General features: G+C 39.5%; 1 protein-coding gene across 5 annotated transcripts in view; it reads right to left on the bottom strand.

The window, feature by feature from the left end:
• The window catches only part of IGF1 (insulin like growth factor 1), a 78,108-nt gene that overhangs the window by 20,572 nt on the left and 38,525 nt on the right, over positions 1 to 19,011 (bottom strand). For all 5 annotated transcript variants that reach the window (XM_040491061.1, XM_040491063.1, XM_040491064.1 and 2 more), the window contains exon 3: positions 1,461 to 1,642. In XM_040491061.1, the coding sequence (XP_040346995.1) occupies positions 1,461 to 1,642 (182 nt within the window). The remainder of the gene's footprint in view (positions 1 to 1,460; positions 1,643 to 19,011) is intronic.

Genomic DNA, 19,011 nt, shown 5'->3' with positions numbered 1-19,011 from the left:
TGGTGTCCCAGAAGACAGAGCCTTTGAGTCAGCCCAGAATGCCCGGGATCCATGTGGCACAGGAGACAGCACTGGTGCTGGAGGGATGTCTAGGCCTCAGTCACAAGAACCAAGCTTCTAGAACTTTGGGACTGATCTCTAATCCCCGCCCCCTCCCCAACTAGAAATTGAGAGGCACTGAGCCACCTAGGAAGAGAAAGAATTAACCTTTGTCCCCGCAAGCACACTTCTCAGCCACATTCTCCTGAGTTACTTCTGTGGTGCTTCCTCCCTGACTCACCCATTGGCTACTGTGTTCTCTCTGCACCAGACTGTGCCCAGTCCCTTTCCATCATTCAAGCTGGCTCCCTGGGGTCACATCTCTGCTAAGCTCCCTGGTCCTCCTCCAGGCTCAGCTGCAGTTTAGAACCAGGAAGCAGTAAATGTGTCATTGTGAACTTCTTGGTTTCTCTTCTTATGCTTTCTGCACAATGCTAGTTTGGCCTCCAAAGAGTAAAACCACAGTTTTTTTTGTTTGGGTTTTTGGTTTTTGGTTTTTTAAATAGTGCCCCCAAGGAGACCCTAATGAGAGCTTTTCTTTCCTTACTCACCCATCCTCACTTTATTTTTTTCTCCTTCACCTACCACCTGCTCTTTAGTTCTCATTCTAGATTTCTACTTAGTTACTAGAATTTAATCACTTCTACTCATTTCTTCACCCATTCAACAAAATTTATCAAGTGGCTAATGTGTATTAGATGATTTATGTTGCTTTGGATGGCATAAATAGTACCTCTGAGGTTTGTTTGAAGTCTAGTTCATAGAAAAAGACATCTACAGATTTTGATCATTAGAAATTTCTAGGTGTTCTGAGAACCAAACAGAAATTTCTGTTTTTAATATATTTTTCTTTAATCAGGTTTGCCATTGAATGTGAGTTTCAAATACTTCCCATTTTAGCACATTTTTTTTCTTTGCACCTTTGCAGAATACCAGGACTTGAAAAGTTATGTGCTTTGTTATTAATTTTAATTATGACAGACGCTAACACTTGTCCAACAGTTACTTTGTGCAGAACGTGAAAAGAATTGCATGTGTATTTATTAATTCTTAAAACGACCTGATGCAGTAGGTATTGTATCAGTTTTACCGATGAAACTAACGCTTGGATAGGTTATGTTATTTGGCCACGGGCTCTCAGCTGGTGACTGGTGAAGCTAGGACTTCAGTTTTATCTGATACCAAAGCTCACATTTAGTGACTGTTCTCCATTGTCTTCCAGTATCAGACTGTCCAGAGCAGTGAAAAGGAGACTTTGCAATGTGGAGTGACCAAAGGGATGGACATCTGAGGTGAGAATGGTGGTTTTTTGACATGGAAGCCAGGAGACTATGGGACATAGTTTCTGTTTGGTCTACCCACAGGCATAAGATACCTCAGTCTCTTGAGGATGTTGGATCCCTCCCCACCAGCTGGCTTACCTTCTGAGCCTTGGGCATGTCAGTGTGGCGCTGAGCACGGACTGAGCGGGCAGACTTGGCAGGCTTGAGGGGTGCACAGTACATCTCTAGCCGCCTCAGATCACAGCTCCGGAAGCAGCACTCATCCACGATGCCTGTCTGGGGTGCCCTCCGACTGCTGGAACCATACCCCGTGGGCTTGTCTGTACAAATCAAACAGAGGGGCCTGGCTTTAGAGGGGAATCAGCTATCTTCACAGTTCCACCCAGCCCTGGAGCCTCTCCTCTCCCCACACCTGGTCAACCTACACACCTCAACCTCTTCCTGAAGCTTCCCCAACAATTCCTGATCCCACAGATTCTTCTGGATCACAGTGTGTCTCTAGACTCTGCATTATACTCCTTAGCACTAACTCATGCACCATGCAGTTTATTTTTGTTAATTCTCAAGTTCTCAGAAGCCTGTAGTCAAGGATCTTATCTATGCCCAAACCCAGTCTTTCCTTATATATTCCCTAAGTTTGGAGGCTGCTAGGAATATTAATTAAAGGAAGATCATGTTTCAAGTTTTCTTCATCTTTTTAGCAAATTTGCATAGTTTTTATGCACAGGATGGCTCAAGTGTTTACTCTTTTGCTTAACTGCTTCCATTGTAACATCAAATTGAGTTTCAAAGGGCTCCTCATTTTACTGATGTTGCTTAAGGTCATTCATGCAGTAAGGGATGGAGCCAGGGCTCAAACTCAGATCTATTCCCTGCAAAGTTCAAGTTCCTCAGACAGCCCAGGAGATCTGTTGAGTAGCTATGGACAAGACACTTAAGCCTCCTGAGGCCTAGTTTACCCATTTGTAAAGTAGGTTTAATATATTCCTTATAAGGTTCTTTAAGGATTACGTGAAAAAATGCACTAAAGGTGCTTAGAACACCCCCTGACATATAGCAGGTCCTAAATAAATGTTGGTTCACCTTCTATGAGTATCCTTTTCCAGGACCTTATATGGTCTCTGAAGAAACAGCTTTTGTATTAACTGCATCCAGAAGCCTTGGAACTTGGAATTGGTAGCAATATTAGTGTTACAGGGCTTCCTCTCCTTTCACCCTAGAGAGACCAGAGCAATCAATTCTGTTTTCTTATAGAATAACTACTACACTGAGACAGAATGAACTAAGTGGCCATCTTTCATGTGATTCTAATTGCCCAGAGGGCATATGATGAATCAAATTTCTTTTGATATTTACAAATCAATTAGACCTCTTTACTTGGCAAGTAGGTTTTGGTTTAGTTTTATTTTGTTTTGTTTTGATTTGGACACACTTTTCCTGGCTCTACAACTAAAAGAGAGGGCAAAACAAGCTTACAGGAACTTAAAATGTACCTGAATTCTTTGTAAACTGTTTGTCACAGTAGAACTTCTGTTAAATCAAATATTGCTTATATATCAATAGATAAAACAGACAAAAGTGAAACTGCTCTGGCTTGGGCAAAGGCAGGGGGACAGGATCTTGGCTTTCTCTCCTCCCAAGGGAGGTAGGGGGCCTGGGTCTTCTGCACTGATATCCAGGCTTCATGGAAGAAAATTTGTGAACCACTGATCCAGAAGAATCCAACTCATCAATCTGGCATTTATTTGATCTTTATTCCTGACAGAGAAGATAATGTTATATTTTAAATAAAAAGTCTTAGGTTTGTATCATAATGACACCATTCTTCAGAATGGCGTTTTGAAAGTCAAAATCCTCATGTATATTTTGAACTCCCTCGTTAGGGAAGATCAGACCCATGGTAATGGCCTGCTACCAAACTAGTCTGGCTGCCTTGCTGCTTGAAGGGCCAACCATTCATGGCATCCTCTACAAACCCAAATGTTTTCCTGATGTTTGGCACAGGAGCCTGGGGATGCTTCCTCCCTGTAAGACAGGTTTATTGTCATACTTAGGGCAGCTAGGGGGTAGTAACTCAGTGAGGGTTCATTTGTGGTCTCTTTGGGTGGGGTCTGCTTTCTTGCTTAGGGGCAAACCCTGTGGGCGCCTCATGGTTGAGAGATTTGGGAGGGACCAGTCAGCTGGCCCCACATGAGGCCTCAGCAGTGCTTTCACTTGCCGTTGGAGGATCTACCAGTGCAGAAGACTTGTTCTTCTTGCCAGCCGGGCCCTGGCAAGCTGAGACTCGACCAGTCCCTTGGGCAATGTAAACAATATTTTTTGTTTTTTGTTTTTATAATCTTTTCCTGGGACTATAAATTAGAGGAAAGACACAAATGAGCTTACATGGTTCTTTGTAATCCACAAAGGACTTCTACATACTTCTTGCTAAGTGGTTATTTCAAGAGATTGAAGGGGTCAGCCAGTTGAAAGTAGCTGATACACTTTGGTTTTTCTCTTAGGGTGAAGGAGAAAGTGACTCAGCCTACCTTGAGGTATCCCTGTTGTCCATCACCGGTAATGATTGCTCTTTGTCAAAAGTATACATTTCTTAATGAGACATAATTGGGATTTGTTTGTTGTGTAGTATAGAATAGTAATCTGATGCTTGGAGGTAGGGTGGTAAAGGTGATTCCAAAAACCTTCAAACTTGGCTAATTCAGAAACAACTGATTTCAAAATTCATCCTTGTGGGTTGAATATGGAGAGGGATAGGCTTTGCAATGCCTGGACCTCTTTAGCATTTCCATTTCATGCATTTCTAATATAATGTTCCTTCTAGAGGAAGACACCAACCTTAATCTTGGGAAGGCAGAAAACACTGTATGTATTGCATACTCCCTTCTTGGAGATTCTCAATAGCAATGAAACTCACCACAGGTCTATTTCCCCTTATGAAATAGAAAGTAATCATCAACATAGCAAAAATAATAACACATACTGGGCATGTGCTTTGTCACCTCTCTTAGCTGATCTCAGAGTTTGACATGGCTCAGTTCTATAAAATAGCTGTGCTTCTAGGTCAATGAATTTAGGAACAGAAATTTAGGACTTTTCTGTAATGCTCCATAAAGAAAATTGACCTTATGTTCATATTTGTTTGGCTTTTTTTTTAAAATGTTGTTGAAATGGTGGTATAAAAACTTGGATTTTTACCATAAATGTAACTACTGGTTGTCTTTAGCTACCATAATTCTAGAGAGATGATTTTCTTTGACTATTCATAATATTACAATGGACTAATTGTACTTCATTTGGAATATATGAATATAATAAGTGTTTAGTTATGACCTTTTGAAGTTTAACTCATCCTTTGAAGTATGCTATAGGCTTGATTTCTGGTTCTATATCAAGATATGTAACAAAAAAACACATTTCTCACTAATTGAGAGGCCATAGTTGAGGGTCAAAGTTTTGTCCTTTATCTTTCAAATACCTCATATTACTTCTTTTTCTTTTTTAATTGAAGTATCATTGACATACACTATTATATTAGTTCCAGGTGTACAACATAGTGATTCAACATTATACATTATGAAATGATCATCATGATAAATCTAGCTATCATCTGTCACCATACAAAGTTTTACAATATTATTAACTATTACCTCTGTTGCACATTGCATCCCCGTTTCTCATTTATTTTATAACTGGAAGTTTGTACCTTTTAATCCCCTTCCCTATGTTGCCCATCCCTCACCTTCTCCCCTCTGGCAACTACCAGATTGTTTTCTGTATCTGTGAGTCAGTTTCTATTTTGATTTGTTTGTTCATTTGTTTTTTTAGATTCCACATATAAGTGAAATCGTATGTTATCTGTCTTTCTCAATCTAACTTATTTCACTTAGTGTGATACTTCTAGGTCCATTCGTGTTGTTACAAAGGGCAAAATTCCACTGTTTTTTTATGGTTGAGTCATATTCCATTGTATATACTATATACTACATCTTGTGTATTCATCCTCTATTGATGGACACTTAGGTTGCTTCCATATCTTGCCCATTGTAAATAATGTTGCAGTGAACATAGAGGGGCATAAATCTTTTCAAATTAGCGTTTCATTCTTTTCAGATAAATACCCAGAAGTGGAATTGCTGGATTATATGAAAATTAAATTTTTAATTTTTTAAGAAACCTCCATACAGTTTTCCATAGTGGCTGTACCATTTTGCATTCCCACTACAAGTATACTCATATAGCTTTTTTTCTAACACCAAAGTAAAAGGGCACCTGGGTGGCTCAGTCGGTTGGGTGTCCAACTCTTGACTTTGGCTCATGTCATGATCCCAGGGTCTTGGGCTTGGATCCCAAGCCCCGTGTTGGGTTCCACGCTGAGCATGCAGCCTGCTTAAGATTCTCTCTCTCTCTCCCCCTCTGCCCCTTGCCCCCATTTGTGCTCTTTCTCTAAAAAACAAACAAAACAAAAAATAATGATATTTGTTGGTATGGTCAAAACTAGAAGTCTGAAACTATGTGGTTTACTAGAAAGGCAGTAAAATAATTTGCTCCAGTATAAATTTTGAGAAAAAATAGGGATTTTTAAATGACATCTAAATTACAGCTATTGTTATTATGATTAATTTTCAAATGAGATGGAATGAATTGTTCTATCTTTACCTTTAAAAACTCATTAGTAGGGTGCTTGGGTGGCTCAGTTGGTTAAGCATCCCACTCTTGATTTTGGCTGATGCCATGATCTCATGGTTTCATGAGTTTGTGCTCTAGCTCAGGCTCTGTGCTGACCCTGCAGAGCCTGTTTGGGATTCTCTCTCTTTCTCTCTGCCCCTTCAAGCTCATGCTCTGTCTCTCTCAAAATAAATAAACTTTAAAAAAATAAAAGCTCCTCATTAGTAACTATGTAATTCTACTCCGGTGGGCAGAGTCAGAATTGGTAGGTGAACAGGAAACAATATTGCCTTAGTATAAGAACAAAACCAGCAATTTGTGTTCAAAAGTATTAAAAATGGGACAAACTTCTTTTAAAAGTAATGACCTTCCCATTTCTAGAAACAGTTAAGTAAAGGCCGTCTGAACACCTGCCAGAGATCCTAGGAGCATACTCCTGTATTGTACACAACATATGACTGCCATGGTCCTATTTCAAAGATTCTCTAACAAGTAAAGAAATGTAGGAGAAAACCCTTCTAGGCCAAATATTCAATATGGTTGGAAGCTACTTACATTATCTTCAAAAAAGAGGTTCAAATATTTTTTAACTTAGAAAGCAAAAATATTTTTTCTATTTATCACTTGAGTTCCCCAAGAGTCTTAAAATATTTTTCTCCCTTGAAACTGCCACAAAACAAATAGAATAGAAAAGGGATAGACGTTTCTACAACTAGTATAGTCCCAGAGTTCTGTGGTACTGGTCACTTCATTAAGAAATGACCATCTACTCACTCAACCATTAGCATGAAGAGACAACGCATGTATAAAATTTCACAGAAGTTTTCTTGCTGACAGAATCTTGACATTGAAATTTTATATATTTATTTTATCAGTAGTTTTTCTCCAAAGCATGCACATCAAATATTGCTTAGCAGACAAGCTGGCCACCACCTAACCTAGGCTTTGACTGCTCTATGTGTAGACATAATGCATAGTCACAGTGCACTGCTGTATCTTGAAAGTTGGCCAACAGACAGAATTCCAATGGTTAAGCAGCTGGCTTCTATAATAATAGCACTTCCCTTTAAATAATGCATGGTCAGTGGAGTAATTCAATAATCTTCAGGGCAAACTTGCTAGTTACAAGGGTTTTGGGCAGAATTGTGGTATCATCAAAACCACACCAATTAGCTGAGTCTCACATTTTGTCATGGATGCAAGCAACTTGCTTCCCTCCATCTCTGAAGGAGAAGGTGTAATTCTGAGATTTAACTGGGGTCATCACTTCTAGAACAAAGAGTTCTAATTGTTCATTACTAGTAAAAATGGTACTACCTTTACTGTTGCTATATATGCTTGTGTTTCTTATAGGCTTCTCAGAATACAGTTGGGATGCTGTACCCAATTTTAATTTCCTTTGAAACTTCCCCTCTTCTTGAGAAAGCTTTACTTTAATTATTTCAACCCTATCAGTGGCAAGAGGAGACACTAATTTGAAGAATATGTATTTATTTTTTCTTAATTATTTTTAAATGTTTATTTACTTATTTTGAAAGAGACAGAGAGAGAGTGAAGGAGAGAGAGAGAATCCCAAGCAGGTTCCATACTCGGTGCAGAGCCTAACACAGGGCTCAATCCCACAAACCATGAGATTATGACCTGAGCTGAAATCAAGAGTCAGACACTTAACTGACTGAGCCACCCAAGAGCCCCAAGAATCAGTATTTAAATAATGAAAAATGCAAACATTTTGCAAATAAAGAAATATCCAGTTCTGAAAAAACACCTTGCTACTTTTTGGGTTCTGAGGAATAAAACTATTCTTTAGAAATTGCTAATAGGAGTAGGTTCTAAAGTCAATCATATTTTGAAAGCAGAAAAAAATAAGTAAGACAATTCAAGATGGCTATTCCTAGAAAATTCATGATTATGTGTTTGATAGAAAACACAGATGGGGTTATTAAGTAATAATAAACTACTTTCCATTTAATTTTGATTAACTGAAGATTGATCACAAAATTAAATACTATACTGAGAATCTACAGAAGCCAAAAAATTAGGTTTCTTACACCAGCTCTTTATCCAAAACCTCCAGGCATGTTGACAATTTAGAGTAACTCAGAATGGTTAGTTTCTTAAGGCAACATTTCCCCATGGGCCATCTTGTCTCATAAAAAAAAATCATTCAGTTGACATAATTTTGCATGGTATACTGTAGGAAAGTTGAGTAAAATATAAGTAATCTTAAAGTTGTCTCTATTTTAGCATTTTAATTGCTATTTTCATTTGTGGAAAAGTGAGAATCACTTCTCAATCCTTCCTACACATTTTATGGGTTTATATGGAAAACTGGACTCCTTTTGTGAATTTCTAATGTAAGGAAAATTGTAATAAGACTGTTTATTCAAACCCAACATGTAATACACTGATGGGTGAATTCATAGGATTTGCTTTTAACTCAAGGCCTTTTGATGAGTCATTATTTTACCTTTTAAACAAATTCTGTAGAAATCACACTTGAATGAAAACAGTTATTGAGATATGTGTCCCATTGTGCTTAGTAAAGATATGGAAAGAAGCTTTCACGACTGTAGGCCAGGCACATCATTATGCACTTAGAATAACATGGTATATACATACACGTGTATCAGGGAGTCAAGTGACTTACCATCATATCAAAGCTACTATAAAACACTTTAAGATTGTTTTTGAAGAATTTTTTCTAAAATATATACCTATTGCTTGCCTTATATGTTGCTAGTGGACTCTATACATTTCTGCTTCCCTGCAGAAGGATCTTTCCAAGTAGGATTGACCTTTGGCATCTGTAAAAGTGAACGCTGAGAAAATGTCCTCTTGTCTATGAACTACATGTCATGAACTTTTCTGGAAAACCTATCACATTTTGGTATTGATTTCACTCTGGTTTATGTTAATTTTTAATTGCCAGTGTTTGCTGGTCCCAATACTTCTCAGTTGGACGAGGTCATCTTTTCTAGGAATCTTGGCCCTATTTGACCCACCTCTACCCCCACCACTCAGCACCTCTTCCTCAGGTACTAAATCCCCACAACCCCAAAAGATCAAAGTATTCTCATTACCCAATCAAGTGAATGTGTGTCTGTGGGTCTGAAAGGAATGAAACAGAGATCTATGGGGCTTCCCCTTTCTTTAAACCCTCCTTTCTTTTGGAAACCTCAACTCAAGGACAGGTGTAAAAATAATGCGATTTAATTCACCTCCATCTCTAAGATCAGGATGCTAAAGCACAAGGCCCAGGGACAAGAAAACTAGAGACTCAGAGAAGAAACATTACCGTTTTAGGACTCTGGATAAATGGCCCAACAGAGTGGGAAGCAACATGATGTATTGCTTTAGTCTGATACAATGCCCTGGAGGATGAGCGTCTTGCCAGGACAGCACAATTTACTAGCTTAGGTCTGATTCCAGGGCTTGGAGGAGATAGATGTAGCCAACAAAATTATACTTTGGCAAGAGAAATGCTTTGCTGGACAGAAATGTTGTCCTAAGGGAATGGTTTGGTTTATCAACGTCTAAGGTAAAAGATAATCAAATGCCAAGAGGTCATTTTTATGTTTGAATTACTTCAGTTGGGCCTGCTATATACGTTAGCTACCATTTTCTAGTTATGTAGTTTCAATTATTTAGAACATATTATGGGATTAGAGTATTATCTGCCAGTGACATCAGTCATACCAATGAAGGAGACAATATGTGCACTGGCTAAAAGCACAGGTTTTGGAGTCAGACAGACCTGGATTCTGCCACTTATTCTACTGTTTACCTTGGGCAAGGCACCAAAATCTTCTAAGACTCAAAGGTTGTATGAAATGGACATATGTAAAAGAGTACACATCAGTCCCAGGACTGATGGGAAGATCAAGCAATAATGTACGTAAAGTATTTTACACAATGTCTGGTACACAGTAAAGCCTAAAATAAATGTTAGCTATAATAGTAATTATTATTATGGAGTGGAGTTGAGTTGGATAACATAGCTAGCTGGGCAGGTATCCTCTTCCTCTCTTCCTCTTAAAAATGCATCTTTTCCAAAGTTTGGTTGAAAAAGATCCTTTCTAGATAAAGGAGGACTGTTCTCCATTAAAATAAATGAATCACTGTTCTTTTTAAAGGATATTCAAACTACATGCTGTATAGCCTGTTCTAAATAATTTTAATCTGGAGTAGACACCCTCAGAATGGATCCTCATATCAAGTCAAACAAAGCAAAGTCATATGGGCTTTATCTTGACCTTTTGTTACCTTATATTTCTCCCCAACAGTTTTTCACTGTTAACATCCACGTCCATCCGCTTATTTCAAAAACAGTGTTGCAAGGCATGAGATGGGTTTGGGCAAAATAGATGATCAGAAGTGGTTTCCCAATCACTTTCAACCAGCCTATGTATCTTTCTCTTTTTACTTTGCTTCATGCCTCATCTCTTTCTTTTCTCTTCTTCCTCTATTTCTTCTCCCCTGTTATTGACAGCCACTGACGTTTTTACCACTGATGAATTTTAGCACAAAAGTTGATGCTATGCAGACTTCACGGGAATTCGTGTTTAGTTCTCTCCCTGGAATGACTGAAAGTGGGGCTCCCTGTCCTGCCAACCACACTTTGGGAATAAGCAGTCAGCAAGTATACAGTGTCACCAGGCCCACTTAATCACTACTCCATCTTGGACCCATGCCTGAATGAGATGAAAACAGACAAGAGAAAGAATACGGAGGGACATGGAGGAATTGCATATATGGACTTCAGTTATCTCTTTTTTTTTTTTTTTTTTTGAGAAAGGCTATGACGGAAATTGTAAGATGAGTCTGGCTCCAACCTGGAGATTGCAGCCATGCTACCAACATTATCTCCTACACTTGCATTGTTATTGTTCGTTTACTCTTTCAGATGTGAGAAGAGAGGCCTTGTAGGCAAAACATAAGGCACTGGTGAATAGAGGGTAACGCCTCTCTCTCGGGTGCCACAGAAAGATGAATCAGCCAAAAGGGTATTAAAACACATTCTCTTTATTTTTAGTTTCACTCTAAAGTCTATCATTTCTCTTTTCTTTGCAACTTGGCACCTGCCTTGCGTTCTCAGGGGCCCTGTTCCCTGTCAGTCTCCTCACTCAGGCCTCTGTGTTTTGCTCAGGGTGCATCTGGAGATTTTCCCAGGGGTGGGTGTGACATGGGCAGGATGGCAGGTGAAGGGGGTGACAGCTGCCAGGGCAGTCTGGCGTGTCTGAAGGAGAGTGTTGGGAGGTGGAGGCCCCGTAAGGAGAGGCACTGGACCTGCATCAGGGAGTGAGCTGTTGGAAGGCAGCCTCCACAGCAGCAGAGACAGCCCTTGGCATCACTGCAGAGAAGAAACAGCCAGAGTCAGCGACAGACTGAACACAGAGAAGAGGAGGGAGAGAAAAGGTGGTTAGGGCGTTACATGATATAAATAACTACACGGAGCTCACTTCAGTGCCAGTTGGGTTGTGTGTGATGTCCCTTTCATGCCGGTGTTGTGAACAGTGTTGTTCCTGAACTGAAAGGTCCTGGGAAGTGTTTCTGTAGCACCTAGAACCATGCCATATGCAGAGAGGGAATAAAAAGAAGGCAATGTGGTATACTGAAAACAACATTGGATTTTTGCCTCAGATCCTTTGTGCAAACTCACAAGTCACCCGAACCCTCTGAGATTTAGTTTTCTCACATCGACAAAACAAAGTACTTATAGTATCAAGCGCTCCTTCTAACAGTATGACTCAGGATTATCTGGATGGTTATGCTATCCACTTTTTAATCAATAATGTGTATATGGCATATCAGTGCTTCTCCCTAATAATAGGAAAATATATAGTGAAGAGAAGTTTGATGAGAGAACAAGGAGTTTCCTCTTTGTCAGGTTTAATTTTAGATGAAAATAAGATTTATAGGCCGAATTTAAGGAAAGCAGGGATCAGTGTTGAATTTGATGGAGGCAAATAGGGAATGTCCAACGTGGAGGTGGGTTTGAGTAAGAGGAGGGGACAACACCATCTATGGGGATTGCAGAAGCCGGTTCAAGGAAGATACAGGTGTGAATTAGAAACAGGATAAGAAAGAGAGTCATTTATTGGAGCTATTGAAACAGTAGAAAGAACCAAACTATATTCTGAAAATCAGGGTCCTGAAGGCTTTGAGGAATAAGTGAGCCATGGCCTTCACTTATGTGGGCACTTGGAAATGAGGATTAGTGTAAAATCCTGGGTACCACCTTTGTTCATTACCCTTCACGAAGCTGCATCTTCAAAAGATGAGTAAGTGACAAGCCCTAGGAAGGTTGCTAATGTTGTTGACTAAAGTGCTAAACATTGTAACCCTTGCTGTGGCTGATTTTTATTTCACTGGTTTCCTTGGTGTCTATGAATAGTATATGAATCCTATATGATATTCAGTTCCTTCCAGGGGGACAGATACATAGTTTCCCTGAAAAATCCTAGCTACAACTACATGTTATCTCACTCTGATAAAGTGAACAGACTTCCAGACAGGTCATCATCTCTACTTTTGGTACCCAAGATCTGCCCAGAGCAAAATTACAAGATGACCATTGTAACATGTCTTTTCAAACATCACTCCCTTTTGTAGTAAAATAAACTAATGTTAAGGTTATTAAAGTTTAAAAATCTGTACAAGGAGTTCTCAAGAAAGTCATAGTATTTATCAAAATACCAAGCAGGTATGCAGACTGAGGCTGAATAATTTATTTAGAGTGATTATATTATTTCAGGAACTTTCGGCTAAAATCTGGACTCATGAGACTGTCCTTTGTTTCTTTTTTTTTTCTATTAAATTTCTATTAAACTGCTATATTTTCTCTCTCTTTTCTCTTAATTGATTGCTTAAACATGACCAAGAGACTTTAAGTGCTTTCCTCAAATTATTGTATTTTATAATTTCATATATCTTTGGACATGATAGCAAACTTGAGGTCAACTAAAGAGGCTTCTTAGTAATCTGGCAATCACTAAACTGTTAGCTTTTAGCCACCCACTCATCCCAACCTCCTTCCCCCAAGTATTTTTTTTTTTTCTGAGTTGAAGAAGTAAATTATGAATAAGAAGAGAGAGAGAGGTGTGGTTAAGTTGTAGCTTATCTCCAAGATAAAAACTTTCCTTAATTGTATTTCATCTAAGACTGTTACTATGCCTACCTCTTCAAAACTTATTAATGCCATTTAACAAATATTATCAATGAAGAAAATTCTCTGTTTCTCTTATTTATTTTACTAAATTCAGCAGAGAAAAGTACTTTCATCTTGTGATATTGAGAAATCACCAAAGAGAAACCAACTCTTTTATTTTTATTTTTTTCTCACATAGTCAAACATGCTGTGAATAACTACATCGCTCTGCTCTGGGACCCCACTCTGAAGCAATGGCCTCTTGGCCTTCTGGCCAGTCACTCACTTCCATGAATTTACTTTCTGAGAACTAAAGACAGTTGCCCCGGAAGTCATTTTTCAGTTTATCACAAAACCTTTGTCCATGGTTGGGGAATTAGTTAGCCTCATTAGGAACAAGGGACATGAGGGCTAATATAGCTGGGGAGGCTCCTTTGTGCAGGAACTCTGGGCCAGGAAAACTGCTTGTGGGACATTTTATTTCCCACAACACTTGCTTTCTGTCTGCTCTCTTTGGCTCAGATCTGGGTCTGGGAAGGTTGCATGGAGGCATTGCTTATGCTAATAATTTGGCATAATTAGCTCTGTCCTAACTCAAGCAGGAAGTGAGGGCCCAAGTTCAGAGGCTAAAAGATCTCTTCTGATGCATAGTCTTTTAGCAGGGTAGCCTCCATTCTCCCTTCCCAGCATTCCAGCAAGTACCTTCTTCCTTGCAACACTACACCAAGCCCCCCACATCTGTGGGAAAGGAGAATATCAAATCCTTTGACCACTTGATAGGTATGGTCTCTATAATCCCCACCATGTCGATTAGATGCATATTTGTATAAAAACTGCATGTATAAACCTTTAGGATGATGAGAAGAAATGATCCTCAAGGTTTTATAACAACTTTTGTATACTTGGGATGAGAGGAGAGAAGCAAAGCTTTTTGACTGAGTAGTAGGGTTTGTGATAAGAGAACTGTGAGTGCAAGTCACTGTTGATGACTTTTAAAGAAAAGAGTGATAGGTAAAGGTGGGCTGTTGGTTTAGAAACATTTTAATTACTTCTAAAGACTTGCTAACATTTATTTTTATTCTCAAACAACTTCTTGTCTTCTACCTCTTCTCCTCCTTTGCTTTTGGTTCAAGATGATACTCTGGTAAAGGTCACTTGTGAAGTCCTGATCTTCACATATCTTCTCCCTGAACCAGTGCTCCCACGGTCCACTGAGACCTGCCCTTGGCAGGCATTTCCTGCAGTCAGACTATGAATCGTCATAAATTCCTTGCATTCTTCACAACATCTGTGCCTTCTTTTGCCACATCTTTTTTTCCTGGTACTCAACAAGCCACAAATTACCCTGGACTTCTCTTTCCAGGCTGTTGATGTCTTAACACTCTCCTTTCAAACCAAATTCCTCTCTTGTCCTTGGCTGTGGCTCTTGGCTTCCCAGACTTCTCACCTCCTTCATCTGGGTTAGTCATCTGTGGTATCACCAGCAGTGTCTCTTTCTTCTAGCCTTCTATCTGGCCTAAAATTATGCATTTCTTCAAATGTCAGAGTTACTATGCAGACCATGCTACTTTGTTTGATGCTTGGGTAAACTCCCTGCACAATGATTTAAACACTGTAGTGCAGGGGCGCCTGGGTGGCGCAGTCGGTTAAGCGTCCGACTTCAGCCAGGTCACGATCTCGCGGTCCGTGAGTTCGAGCCCCGCGTCAGGCTCTGGGCTGATGGCTCGGAGCCTGGAGCCTGTTTCCGATTCTGTGTCTCCCTCTCTCTCTGCCCCTCCCCCGTTCATGCTCTGTCTCTCTCCGTCCCAAAAATAAATAAAAAACGTTGGAAAAAAAAAAACCCACTGTAGTGCAGACAACCTCCTCACACAGCAAGAACACTTGACAAGACTCAAACCTAGAAATAATCATGAGCTTGTAAGAGAGAAGGAGCTATAATAAGACCCAAAGATATAACCAAATGAGGTTGGAAACTTTTCCATTAAACCCAAGTTTCTCTTGAGATTGAAAGGCAGCATTTAATTCTTTTGTTCATTTTATATTTAAACTTATTTCTTTGACATTTAGAACAATGGGGGACTTTTGCAATAAAACATTACCCATAGCTTCCCTTTGTTGAGTACTTTCTATTAAACTACTATAGTAAATATTACTTTTTATGTCTTTTTCCCATTTATGTCCTAGAGCAACTACTACATGGAATAGACATTATTACTATACCCACTTTACATCTGAGGAAATGGAGGTTTAACAAGGTTAAGTAACTTGACCCAAATCATATGGCTAGATTCTTAAAGGCATGTAATGCTAACATCTATGAAGGATATGGGTAAGGCTGTCTATATCAGCCAACCCCAAGGCTTGAGCACATGCAGTAGACAGTTTTATACTTGGTATTCCAGGAGTATCAGAAGGAATGCCATCCATGGCTTTTGCCCTTGAGAGAGAAGTCTGTGTAATCCTGTAGTTTGGGGCACAGCTGGGTATGGGATACTCACATCTCACCCAGTACACTGTGATTCTTTCCAGTTGAGGAAGGGGCAGCAGCCAGACTATCCTGTTTCCAATTCTCTTGAATTGCCAAAGTTATAACAACTTTAGCAGAAATTGAAATAAAGAAATTTTACCCATAATCTTGGTATCTCAACAAATAATATTATCTTCATTTAAAAATTTTTTTCTAGCTTTCAAAAAAATTTTTTTCTAGGTCTCACCCAGATGCACACATCATTTTGACATAGCTACAGTCACAGCCTAAATTTAATGCAGTATTGTGTTTTCTTCACTTAACATTATATTGCAAGCATTTTCCATATTGTTACATGATCTTCAGAATTATAATGTTAAAGCAGAAGAATGTTTTATTGAGTAGATTTTTCATCATTTATTTCTTTAACCATTTTCCTGTTACTAGACATTTAGGCTATATCCAGTTTTATCATTATTTCAACTAATGTAGCAGTGTTTTCATGCACATAACTTCCTACTCCTTGAGATAATTTATAAGAATAAATCCTCAGGGGCGCCTGGGTGGCGCAGTCGGTTAAGCGTCCGACTTCAGCCAGGTCACGATCTCACGGTCCGAGAGTTCGAGCCCCGCGTCAGGCTCTGGGCTGATGGCTCAGAGCCTGGAGCCTGTTTCCGATTCTGTGTCTCCCTCTCTCTCTGCCCCTCCCCTGTTCATGCTCTGTCTCTCTCTGTCCCCAAAATAAATAAACGTTGAAAAAAAAATTTTTTTAAAGAATAAATCCTCAGGAATGGAATTACTGAGTCAGAAGATATTGTCAGACAATCCAATTTTCATGAAAGCCCACAACTTTGCATAAAGACCAGAAGGGAAGACCAAAGGATCAAAACAGAGAATTATATCCAGCTATTGTCTGAGGATTAGTAAAGACACCAGCCAAGGTGGAGCACAAACAGGAATCTTACCTGCATCCCATGAATTAGAATAAAAGAACCATTTCTGTTTTCAGTTACTAGTAAGGAAACATGGGGTGTAACCAAGACTTGGGCTTGGAATCCAAAGGTTTGTTAAGTAGAAGTAAAACCAGAGAAAATGAAATTGATGACAAGACACACTGGTTCTCAATCTTCAAAACCACCAAGTATCTATGAGGTTTCTTCTCTCGGGTGGGGAGACAGCACCACACCCCACTGTATGGAGTGGAGAGATTTGTATTGTAAAGACAAAAGTCTCTCCTCCTGTTCTCCTTCTGAGTGCAAGGTCTCTGTGTAATGCCAGACTCTTGCCCAATCTACTTTTAGGGAGTAATATCCCTGACCATTGGCCTCCCCATCCAACCCAAAAGAGGAGTTTCTTTCAGGCCCTTGTTAAATTTCTTGTCTGAAGACTTCATTCCCTCTAACCTCTCTGAAGGTATAAAATGACTATTTATGCATCATAACTGGCACTTAACTATCTATTGGCCTTTATTTTCTGTTTTATGAGGACTGGCCCATTTTTGAAACTTGATTTGAAGCATCTTAAGAGCAGAAACTGTGTTTCATATCTCTGTGTCTAGAAGCACAGCACTGGGCACTAATCAGGGACTTCATAAATGTTTATTCATTAGTGAACTGGCAAGTCAGATGGACAAACAGTACACGCAGAGATGTAATATGAAGATATTTTTACCTTGGTAAGAAGAAATCCAACATCAGGGCTAGTCTCTGTGTCTCTGTTTATTTTAACAAATATAGCAGTAAGTGTCTTTATTCACGTAACTTTCTACTCCTTGAAATCATGTATAAGAATAAGTTATATTAATAAGGGGGATGATAATGGTATGTACCTCTATCAGATTGTGATGACTGAAGGCACCAGGAAAGCTTGGAACAGTGAGTGGCACAGAGTACCCTTAGCATTACTACTCATGGATTAATTGTGAGGCTGTGCAGTGAAGTCAGAGCACCAGAGCCAGTTTGCCTAAATTCAGATGCTGGCTCCACCATTTCTAACTGTGGGCATGGGTAAGTTACTTAACATCCCAGTTCTCATCCAAAAAGGGGGATGCAGAATGTACCCACCTCAAAGGGTATTTGATGAGTGCGTGAGGAAACATTTACCAAATGTTAGTTATAATTATTCAGCAAAAAGTCAATTAATGGCCATTATGTGCATGAGCTCAGGGTTTAGAGTACTGATAAGGACAGAAGAGACACAGTCCCTGCCTGTGCCCTTCTCCCCACCCCTGCTTCCCATGAGCCTGCAGTTCATAATATTGGTTCAGCATTATTGATTTGTATAGCTAACTCTAGGGGTAACTGCATAGAGTGCTTAGTAGTTCACAAATCACATTCACACACATTCTGTCCTTCAGCCACTTCAACAACCCTATGTGGCAGATGGAATTGTCCCCATTTTCTGGATGAGGAAACGGAAAGTTTAAGTGATTTATGAATCTGAAATTTCCTTTGATTTCCAATGGTAAAACTTCTCCAGCAACAATTTGTCTCCACTAACCTCCATGCAAGGATGAATTTCAGATTTATAAATCTGTGGGGGTTCCTGAAGCAGTCAGTGTGCAAAACATGACCAACATAACAGTATCTCCCAGAGGGTTGGTTAAAACAACATCACTAAGCCCCATCCTCAGAGTTTCTTTCAGTAGGTCTGAGGCAGTGCCTGAGAATGTGTATTTCCAATAAGTTCTCAGGTGATGCCCATGCCAATGCCTATATATGATGCAGACTTCCAATGGGTATATATGATATATGATTTAGTAGAACACTAGCAAGCAGGAAAGGGCCAATGAGGACAGGAGTTCTGGGAAAGACCTCTTACGCTTTAAAAACTCCTGAAATGCTTGATATCTCTTTTGATAATTGCCTAATAAAGGTATCCATATGTTAGTCTGGTAGCAGGACCAGTTTTATTGCAAAAAGGAAAAAAAAATCATAACCCTCAAAAGTAAGAAACTAAACTGAAACAAAAAACACATGTTGACCTTTTCCCCTTCCCTGCATTTTTTATTTGCACAGTCTGTGTCATTCTGACTTCCAGCTAGCACCTGAAGACAAGCCAGGTCGCAGGGAAGGAAATTAGAGCCTTAACAAATTCCCCGACCACATGGAAAGCTAGAAACACAGGGACGTCCTCTGATATTGAAAGCCACCTTTTCTAAGTACCAGGTTCAATTTATTTTTAGGCTTTCAAAATTGTCAGGTGGGTATTCAAGCCAATCTGCTCAATTGTAAAACTTACTTCAGAAGACAGACTTCCCAAGGACCCAAATCTACTTTTTCTATGCCTTCACCCTTTATAACCTCCCAGGGTAATGCAGAGAAGCCAAAAAGATGGGGTGGGTTTTTGGCACACCTTCAGGACCACATCATCAAAACATCCTTTCATGGTTCATTCAAAACTCATGG

This window comes from Herpailurus yagouaroundi, unplaced genomic scaffold (assembly GCF_014898765.1).
Source record: "Herpailurus yagouaroundi ecotype Mexico unplaced genomic scaffold, PumYag 182, whole genome shotgun sequence".
NCBI classification, from domain to species: domain Eukaryota; kingdom Metazoa; phylum Chordata; class Mammalia; order Carnivora; family Felidae; genus Herpailurus; species Herpailurus yagouaroundi.
This window is presented reverse-complemented; position numbering and strand designations above follow the sequence as displayed.